At 41.2% G+C, this 10,567-nt stretch overlaps 1 protein-coding gene across 1 annotated transcript; it reads right to left on the bottom strand.

The window, feature by feature from the left end:
• Positions 1 to 796: 796 nt before the first annotated feature.
• Sst (somatostatin) lies at positions 797 to 1,879 on the bottom strand. Its single transcript, XM_048346005.1, has 2 exons — positions 1,742 to 1,879; positions 797 to 1,009 (listed from the first exon to the last, which is right to left on the bottom strand). Exons 1-2 carry the CDS (start codon positions 1,877 to 1,879, stop codon positions 797 to 799), a joined length of 351 nt encoding a protein of 116 aa, XP_048201962.1.
• Positions 1,880 to 10,567: the final 8,688 nt, after the last annotated feature.

Genomic DNA, 10,567 nt, shown 5'->3' with positions numbered 1-10,567 from the left:
AACCCACAGAACGCCCATGCCGCCTAATAATTAAGGTTATATTCTCCCCTGAACAAAAATTAGGAGCTTCCTTTTAAGTCAGGTATTGATTGTCATTTAGCTTTTTCACTTGCAGAGAAATTGTCAAAGAAGAGATAAAACCAACCAGTGCTGTTTCTGTGAATAAACATTTACAAACTAGAAACAAACTTTAAATGTTAACAGATTTTAGGTACTTAAACCAGTTTCTTTCTGCAATTTGTAAATGGATTTTCTTGCCATTTTAAAATATTTTATATAACTTACATATCAACCTGCTGAATTTCAATCTGTCTGCCCAGAAATACTAATCTTCATTTTGACAATCGATATATAATTTTAAGTGTATTTACTATGTAGCTATATTTGCTGCAACCCCTTCCAGTAATTATAGTTGATTTTGAGTTTAAATTTATGCAGCAAATTGAAGTTATTTCAACTGAAAATGACCCAGATTAAGAGTTACCATTTGAAACATAATCTATATTGCTACCAAAAATTTTTAGAGATCTGTGAGAATTGGAGTGCGTGCATATCTGAAGCAAGTTTACTAAAACCACACCTCAAGTTCATCATGTATTATTGAACAGAATGATTTACTCAATAAGAAATCAAGTCACTGTTTTTTCCATAATTTCATGATAATTTTATTTTGTATTTACACGTTTCGATTTCTAATGCAAGGGTCTTACTGAGGACTCAGGGGATTGGGGGAAGAGAGATGGAGTTTGGAGGAGAGGGGCTGGAGGTCTGGTGTAGACAATTATAATTAGTAGGGCTAACAGGATGTGAAGGTCTTCCAGAAGAAATTCTTGCAGCCAGCCTTGCGTTCTCGGGGCGCCATGGCAGGGTTTGAGTTTGCAGATCTCTGCAGCTCCAGCCTCATCTCATCCTGCTCAGCAGCCTGGGGCAGATCCTCAGGTTCCAGGGCATCATTCTCAGTCTGGTTGGGCTCAGATAGCAGCTCTGCCAAGAAGTACTTGGCCAGCTCCTGTGTGGGGCAGAAAGGGAAGGGAAAGACAGAGAGGAGGAGGAGAAGGAGGGAAAAGAAGACATGGAAAACCCTAGTTAGAGAAACAGCTGGAGTCATATCTGAGCCACAGTTTTCACAACTGCATTTTTGTAGCACTTAAAATCAATTAAGGTTAAAAAATAAATAAAAGTAGGTTCTATAAATCACTAAATAACGTGAAGGTTTTAAAAGGGAAAACGTTGCAGCGAGTGCTATGCTTGTTGAGAGAGACAGAGAGAGACAGAGTCGGCAAAGACAGTTTTTATAAAGTCGACATCATGAATTAGAAAGTGGGGAAGAGTTCTTAACATTTTTCAGAAAGTAATCACAAACACATTTGCTTTGTCTGCAGAGTGCCAGTAAGGAAGGAAGATCACATTTCAGCACCTAGGTCAGCACCTCTCCTGAGCTGCACCCAGGAGAGACGCTACCGTTCCTTTGTGCCCAACCACCCAGATTTCCAAATTTTCTTGAACGTAAGGAAAAAGACTCACCTGAGCTGTGATCTTCTGCACCTATCAGAAAGGAAAGGGATACAAAGGCAATTCTAGACTCGAAAAGTTTCTCTGGGAGGTTTGAGAGCTGAAGGACTCTGGAAAGTACTGAAATTCTTTTAGAATAAAAACACCTGTCAAATTCAAACTCCTAGGGCTGGAGCCTGCTAAGGAGGGTTGGGAAAGGGTAAAGAAAACGTCAGGGGTGTTTCTTTACCTGCTTTCCTGCAGCAGCCGCCAGAGACTTCTGCAGAAACTGACGGAGCCTGGGGTCCGAAGGCGCGCCAGTGACACCGCCCAGGGCCAGGGCGATGGAGAGCGCGGCCAGGGCGCACTGCAGGCGGCAGGACAGCATGGTGTCGGCGCCTGAGGAACTGGACTAGAAAGCAGGCGGTCACACTCCCGAGCGCGGATCCGATCTGCAGGCGGCAGCAATGGCTGGGAACCTTGCTTCTCCTGCAGAGGTTTGTGCACTCTCCACCGTCTCTCCCCCTTTTAAACTGTCTCTCTGACGTCAGCCTAGGAGGCGCCCCCAGATCTCAACAGTGCTTTTACGCACCATTAGCCTGGCAAAATCAATCACAGACGTGAAGGGGAGGCAACACAATCTAAAGTGGCTTAAAGATTAAAAAAATTGTGCACACACGGGATACACAATTCCACCTGTCACACTATTTATGCAGTATTTTATTTTCACTCAGTGCTACCGACATACACATTCTCTAATTGCAATCATACATGTATGCATCCCATTGCAAAGAAAGAGACTGGCATAGCTGTTGAAGAGCAAACACACTATTATACATAGATGTGTTATACATGAATGTAGTCCACTCATCATCATGCTAACCATTTTAGAGGCCTCAAGCAAATGCAGGTGTGTGAAAGAGAGGATTTCCATTCATTCCTCCAAAAACAGATTGCAAAATAAATTATGGATCTTAGAAGGACTGAGCATCTTCTCTCATTCTTATTTCCTCTGCAAAAGCCCTTACAAAACATGTGTTAGATTCTGAAAGAACCTTTATGATGGGGGGGTGGTGGAGTATGTTTGGCTTTCAACTTCCATCCTCCTTTCTCAGCAAGTATAATGCTTTTAATCTTACTGCGACAGAAGAAAAGGATGGGGGGGGGGCAGAGGTTGATTCCATTTAGGTACTCAGAAATTTGGAGCTAGAATGGAATCTCAGAAATTAACCAGTAAACACCAGAATTGCTAAGTAAGTGTCCTTCTCTGGCTCACTTTCTGTATAGTTGGAATAAAGACCAGACCTCTGTAGTCAAAGGCAATACTTCTTTCCACATAACTCTGAATGTGTCAACAAAGTCCTGGACAGTAAGAACAGTTCTAGATTAAGAATCTCCAGGATGAACATAGAAACACTCAGTCTCTTGGAAGTGGTGCTGTGGTTTAAGTGGTTGGAGCACTAGCCTTGAGCACCAAGAGGCTCAGGTACAACACCTAGGCCCCAAGTCCAAGCCCCACAATCGACAAAAAACAAAAACAGAAAACACCTAGTCTCTCTGGAGATAGTTGACCATTGTTGTTTGCCTCTGTGTTGGAAAGGATCAAAAGACCCTTTATCAAATAATCTCCTGAAGTTTAATTTAAAAAAAAAACTGTCCTGGAAGTCTATTTGTAGTCAGGTTGAGCATTGCTGCCCAGAACAATATTCAAAGCTTTCCAGTTCTGAAAGGTCTGGAAAAAAACAACTATTCCTTATCAAAGAAAGACCAGCTAATTTCCTGGCACAGCTCAGATGACCTCTACAAATTCTTCAAGGAGTTCATGAGCTGTAAAGAAGTCAAGTAACATTAATTCACATCTGGAATCCTAGCTACTCAGGACGGTGCTATCTGAGCATCATAGTTGAAAATCTGGGCAAGAAAGTCCACAAGACTGTTATCTATAGTTAAGCAAAAAAGCAGACAGTGAGGATATGTCTCAAGGCATAGAATGCCAGATTTTGGGGAAAAGCAGAAACAAAAATGAAACAAAAACACCTAAGGAGTGTGAGGCTTTGGTTCATGCATGTGCATATACACAAAACACAAACACTAGCCAATATTAGCTATAGAATGCTCTATCTTCAGAAATTGAGTGAAGCAGAAAGCATGTCCAGCAATGCTGTAGTCATGCATCATGAATTAGAATGTTCCCCCAAACTATTGATCTAAACCAGTGTCAAGAGGTAGGAGAGGTTAGGGGGGGCACCCTAAATGGCTAAGGTCACTGTTCTTTTCTGTGTCTGCAATATAAGGCAAAGAAAGCATAGTAAAGAATATTCAAGTCTTCAAGGCTTAGCAATTCCAGACAATGCCAAAGAAAAGGCAGAACATGAAAACGTCACCTACATGTTAGAATGGTCTGGAAGAGCAGTAAGGCTAGAATCATGAAACCAAACTATATGAAATATAAGTCATAAGTTCTATATATGCTGGAACATTCCCTGGCTCCTAATTGAGAGCTTCATGTCTATATTAGCCTAGCTTTCCTAATCTCCTATCTCTTCTACCCAGATCTTGGACATTAGCTGCTCTGTGGAATAGGAGAGGAGAGTTTTTATTCAAACAGGAGCTTAGGAAATAAAGAACAGTCTCCCCCTCTTGCTTTATGCTCTGGGATCTAGTTTTCATCCCTCCGGGATCTAGTTTTCATGCCTCCGTCACTCTTGTTCCTCTCCTTCTGTATCACTGCTTTTTCACTCCTCTCTCTTCCTCCTTTCCTCTCACCTTTTGCTAAATATATTCCCAAGAAGATATCTCCATCAGTCCTTCTTGAATCTTTTCTCTCTCTTCATATCATCATTTCTCTTTCCCTTTCCCTTTCCCCAATCATGTTCTGACTTCATTCTGGCTTAGTGGAGCGATTTCTTGCCCAAAATATCTCCTTAGTGTAGCTGTATGAATACCTACTGGGTAATAGTGAATTCTGACTTGCTTCTCAGATTCCTGCTGAAGTAGAGAGCTATGGGTGAAATAACCTATGGGGGTTGGTTATGTTTTGATTTTAATCCTCTGGTTCTTATGAACCTAAGATCAAGTTAAAAGAGGAGAGAGGAGGGGGGATACAAATGTTTTCCTTTAAAGAATGGCTTTTCATTCAAGCACTTAAGAAGTCTTCAAACTGAGCCCTCTGAGGTGAACCTCAGAGCCTATTTCCTCAGTCCCAAAGGTGGAAGGAGAAGGTGTTCTGTGGTTGCACTGGAAACTGTCTCCCACGGTGGTCATCAAGACATCTTCCTCCTATCATAGCCTTCATAGTTCACAGAGCATCTTCTCATCTGGTACTTCAGAGTATGTTCCTCTCACCTCATAAGAGGAAACTGAGACACTAAGAGCAGCCACACAGGTAGTAGCATGGCCAACGGAATATGACTCATCTTTCCCTGACCCAGAGATACCTGCCCTGCAGTCTGCAGCCAGGATATAAACTCCTTGGGAGAGTAAGGCTTCCTCCATGCCCAGCTCTTCTGGCTAGTGTACGATTTTCCATCTCCCTTGTGAAATGTAAATTTGGGGGAGACTACCTTCTAGTATGAGTAGAAATTCATCTTAGTTAGAAATAATACCATATGTAAGTGAACAGGTATATTCAGTACTAAGCAGTGCAGAACAGGAGTGGCTGCCTGAAGTATAGACATGGCTTCTAGCTTGCTTTTGCCACAACCAGCTGTCAGACATTCTCTCTGGTCCTTTATTTTCTTCTTCTTTTTTTTTTTTTTTTTTTTTTTGGCCAGTCCTGGGCCTTGGACTCAGGGCCTGAGCACTGTCCCTGGCTTCTTCCCGCTCAAGGCTAGCACTCTGCCACTTGAGCCACAGCGCCGCTTCTGGCCATTTTCTGTATATGTGGTGCTGGGGAATCGATCCTAGAGCCTCGTGTATCTGAGGCAGGCACTCTTGCCACTAGGCTATATCCCCAGCCCCCCTTTATTTTCTTATTTGCAATCTCAGGGGATCATTCTTGTGGCTCCCTTCAGCACCAATAGTCAATAAATTTAAATCACAAGAAATGAACATGCAGGCTATAGTGTACTCTGGTGTTAAATGATGTCATTTCCCTCAAATTGGAAGTTTATACTAGAAAACAATCTAGTTTTGCATATTTGGGGGGAGGGAGAGAAATGAAAGCAGAGGATACTTCACAGGCCTTTTAGAAAACCAGAGTCTTGTTTCTACTTCTGACATGCCTTCCCCTTTAAGAATCTTAGTTTCTCTACTTCACTCAAATTTTTGCCACAAATAAGTATGATTAAGCTATATGATTTGTGATGTCAATTGTATGGCAGTGAATTGGGCATGGATAAACAATAAACAGCAATTAGAACATTTTCAGATTTATATAGATAAAATCAAGATATAAAGCATGTTGACAGGTGGGAGAGTCTCTGAGGAAGAGACCAGAATGAAGTGAAGGAGTTTACCATTCAACTATTTCAACAAGGACTTCTAACCAAGAACCAGGCAATTGCGATGCAAAGAACTGGCATGGATAGATAAAACAGAGAGAAAGAAGAAGCTAGATGATGAAGCCAGAGCATCAGGTAGGAGCCAGATCTCAGTAAGCCTGGAAGGCCATGGTTCAGATACATTGGAGGATGCTAGTAATGGGACTGAGATAATGTAATTATTTTTATTTAATACTACTTTCTGCTTAGTGGAAAAGTAATTATAGGAGGGAAAGAGCAAAAGCAAGAAGATAACATAGGGATCTAAGCACCTCTGAGAAATAGAAGGGGAGCCAGGAAAAAACAAATACATATTCTCTCTTACATGGTTGTGGCTAATTAAGCTAGTCAGCTTGAATAAAGGCTCTTCAAACCTGTCCATTCTAAACCTTCTGCAGCCAACCCCAGTGCTTACTTCATTTCCTAAGTCCCAAAGGCTGGGAAGGAGCTAGTGGCTTGTAATTCTTACTGGGAAACTTATTATCTGGATTTAGTTTGGATGAGAGAGATGGTGTTCTGGGTGGGAATGAAGAAAGTGATGACTGGGTACTCTTGGGGTTCATTTTAAGGTACAGTAGATTATAATGCTTGGATATTGAGTAGAGGAAGAGACAAGAATAATCAACACTACCTATGGATTCATATAGACCTTCTCTAAAGTGCCTCCAAGTTTCACAAATACCTGAGAGTACAAGAAGTAGAATCATGCTAATGTCTTTCCCTGGGTATTTTGCAAATAGAAAACCTCGTTTATTTAAATAAATAAAGTGAGGGTTGGAGTCATAGAAGAAAGCAAAGTAAAAGAAAGTCATGGACTGGATCTACAAGGCCTTAAACATACATGCTCAAATTTCCCCTTCTTACTGTGGGCCTAATAATCCTCTCATATTGTAAAACAAGATTGAGAACTAGATTAGACAACATAAGTGAAAGTGTTTGTTCATCTATAAGTGTTGTGAGACTAGACCAGGTTTTATTGTTGCTATTCAGATGGAGACAGTCAATCCTAAATCAAAGGGTGACATCCAGTGAGCCTGCCAATCACACGGGAGGTGGGACCTCTGGATCAAAGCCATGGCCCAGCCAGACAGGCAGGCAGGAAAGCTGGCAGCTTTCCTTACCTTGGGCACATAGAGGTGTGAGCTGGAAATCTGTGAAGAGCTCTTCTTCAGAAAGGCAACAGATGAGTACTGACATCCCTCCATTAGAAAATTATCTTTTCAGCTGGGCTTTAGTGGCTTACATCTGAAATCCTAGCTACTCAGAAGATCTGAGGGTCACAGTTCGAAACCCACTCCAGCAGGAAAGTCCATGAGAATCTTACTTCCAATTAGCCACCCAAAAAAGCTGGACATGAAACTGTGGCTCAGTGGTAGAGTGCTAAGATTGAGCAAAAAAGTTCATGGACTGTGCCCATACCTTGAGTTCAAGCCCCAGGACTGGCACAAAAAATTATCTTTTTTACATGTTACATCTTACACATATTTACCTTGGAGTCACACATTACAATTTTGAAACTATTAATATTTTGTATAAATCAGTTAGCTGAACTGTTTTCTAGATTTATGGCTGGCTATCAGAAGGCTTGATTTAAATAATGATGGGAGGGGATGAGCCAGTATACAACTCATGCAGTAGAGGACAAAGTTGGCAGAATGCTACTTTGGGGATGGTGGCCTTTTCTTTACTCGTTGGTCCCTACTACTAATCTTCTCTCTCATCTTCCTCTTTATTTTCTTGGCTCCGTTTGCTTGTTCTTGTTCAACCGCCAACTCTTCTCTCCCCTCTGGGAATTCCAGGGGCAATCAGCTTGGCTTCACATGGTTAAAGCCAAATCATCTGCTTCATTGGCTTTCTTGATACTTCTTCACTAATTAAGGGCAGAAGCAGAATTGGGGTTAGAAATGGATGCATCTGCAGATGAGAAACTTAAAAATTATTTAATATCACCTCTCACATGGGAAAAATAAGTCAGAGGGTGGTTGTCTGTCTAGAGGCCATGTAACTAGAAGCCATGTAGTATCAATCAGAACTTCTCACTTAGTTCCCTATTATTTCCAGACACTTTGCACAGTGAATTTCTTCGATCTTTTCTAGAAATCATGGTATGAGACTGGCAGTTCCTGTCCTGTTCCCTATGGACCCCGTAGAATACCTAAGGCAAAACTACTCCATGACAAGGCTTTTATCCTACAAAGAAAGCTTGGGGATTACTCTGCAAAAATGTGGAAATCCCCACATCAGGCTTTCATGCTCGTGTCTCTATTCCTTTTTTGCATTTGCTAATCTTACAAAACAGCCGGACTTGCTCATCATCTTTCTGCCATGGTTGCTTTAGCACTTGAGAGGATATTGTTAAGCTGCCCTCTCCTGGCTTATTTAAGAAAAGACAACTTTACATAAAATTTTATCATAGACTTTATTCCCATGTACCCACTAACATTTTTAAGAAGGCAAAAGTATTATGTAGTACATGTGGAATATACCATGCCCGATTCTGGAGTTTCAAAAAAGTATAAAAAAAAATTTGAATCTTCCATTTGTGAACACTTTGTGTCAGATGCTGTGCTAGACATTCTGAGATGACTGAAACACAATCTGTGGCATCCTAAAGAAGCTGAGGTTTGGTAAATAAGGCAAATTTTTTGTCTTGAGACACAGAATTAAAGAATTGGGGATTAGAAACACTTCTTAACCAAGTGTTCTCATCATGGCCTTTCCAAGGTAGCACAAGTTCTCAAGGACTGCCAATAAGGGGAGGAACCCCATTGACAAGATGTTGTCGCCCTGTTTTCATAAGAATAGAAACAATTTCATAAGAATAAAGAGCTTGAAATGGAGTTAGAAAAGTAGAAAACAGCATTTTAAACACAAACTTCCTTCATATATTTCAAGGGATCACCCCCAGCACCTTAAAGTTCTACTCACAGTCTGTGTCACGTTTAGAGTTAGTGTCAGATTTCAGCAGCTTAATTGCCTTTTCTTTTTTTCCACCTACAAATCAATGAAATCTTGCTTGTTTGCCAGGCCATGTTCTGGTTTTATGGAAGGTAAAGCTCTCACACAAGTCTTGTGTGCGCTGTGTGCTCCCTCTTGTGGATGTTCAAGTCATTGCTTCTGTGCCTAACCAGAGCAACCTTGGTCAATCTCAATGCCAGAACCACGGATAGTTCCTTGACCTGCTGCTCTCTTCATGCTGCTGCAAATTACCATGCCACTGTCCCTTGCACCTATAGTTTTCAAACTTTTTGATAGTAAGTTACCTAAGTGAGACATCTTGCATGTTAATATAATATACACAAGCATACCTGCACGTATTTTTCAAGATAATTATTACCTTTATTACTTATTTTTATTGTAATACTTATCTTTATTATAAGATATTGGTATTTTATCACTTTTCTATTTCTATTTCTCTATAATGCAGAAAATAATTGAGTCAATTGCAATTAAATCACAACCTTCATTTAAATGCTCTGCCTTCAGCCAGGACTCCCTGCACTCCAATCTGCTGGACCACTCCTCCCTCACATGGTTCCTGATCCTGGTGGGGTACCAGACAACTATCTTTGTCCTCCTGAATGTGAGTGCTCACCTATAGTTTCCTTTCTCTACCCTGACTTCCACATTTTCAGAGAATTTTATCACAGAGCGGTCTAGGTCTCTGCTATTCAAACAACAGTGTTTATTTACTAAGGTGATACCTGGATGGTGGTCTTCCATTGCACATATCTAGGTCTTAACCTCCTAGAAACTTTGAATATTATTGTATCACCCTGGATTATCCATGTGGGCACAAATCCAATAATAAATATATATAAGGGATGGGAGCAGACACAGGGAAGACATGCAAAGTCAAAGGCAGGTACTAAAGTGACACAATCATAGGCCAAGGAACACCTAGACACACCAAAAGCTAGAGAAGACATGAACGGACTTTATTCTCAAGACTTTGGAGAGAGCATGACCCACCAACACCTCTATTTCACATTTAACCCCCCCAGAATTGTTTTTGGTATTAAAGAAAGCTGCTTTCCAAGGTTCTGGTGGCTCATGCCTATAATCCTAGCTACTCAGGAAACTGAGATCTGAGGATCATGGTGTGAAGCCAGCTAGGGGAAAAAAGTCCATGAGACTTTTATCTTTTTTGACTACCAGAAAGCTGAAAGTGGAGGTGTGGCTCTATTGGTAGAGCCTTGAGTCAAAAAGCCAAGCAAGAGTATGAGGCTCTGAATTCAAACCCTAGTATTGGCAAGCAAAGATGAGAGAGAGAGAGCGAGAGAGAGAGAGAGAGAGCGAAAGGGACAGAGGGAGGTAAGGAGGGAGGGAGGAAACATGTGTAGACAGAAAAGAAGGAAAGAAAGAATGAATGGAAGGAAAGAAAGAAGGAAAGGAGGAAGGAAAGGAGAGAGTATTACAGAAGCTAGAGGAACAGAAGGGACTAGACATATGGATGAGATTTGGGACTGGTCTTCTCTGCATTATCCTCCAAAGTTTAGCCTTTTAATGGAGCCAGGATACTCTGCCAGATATACTCTTTCCCCAAGTAAGACTCTTGTATTTTAGGGACTATTCCTCTTACTGGATTCTATTGC

This window comes from Perognathus longimembris, chromosome 5 (assembly GCF_023159225.1).
Source record: "Perognathus longimembris pacificus isolate PPM17 chromosome 5, ASM2315922v1, whole genome shotgun sequence".
Lineage (NCBI taxonomy): Eukaryota > Metazoa > Chordata > Mammalia > Rodentia > Heteromyidae > Perognathus > Perognathus longimembris.
Note: the sequence above shows the minus strand (reverse complement) of the source record. Positions and strands in the feature narration are given on the sequence as shown.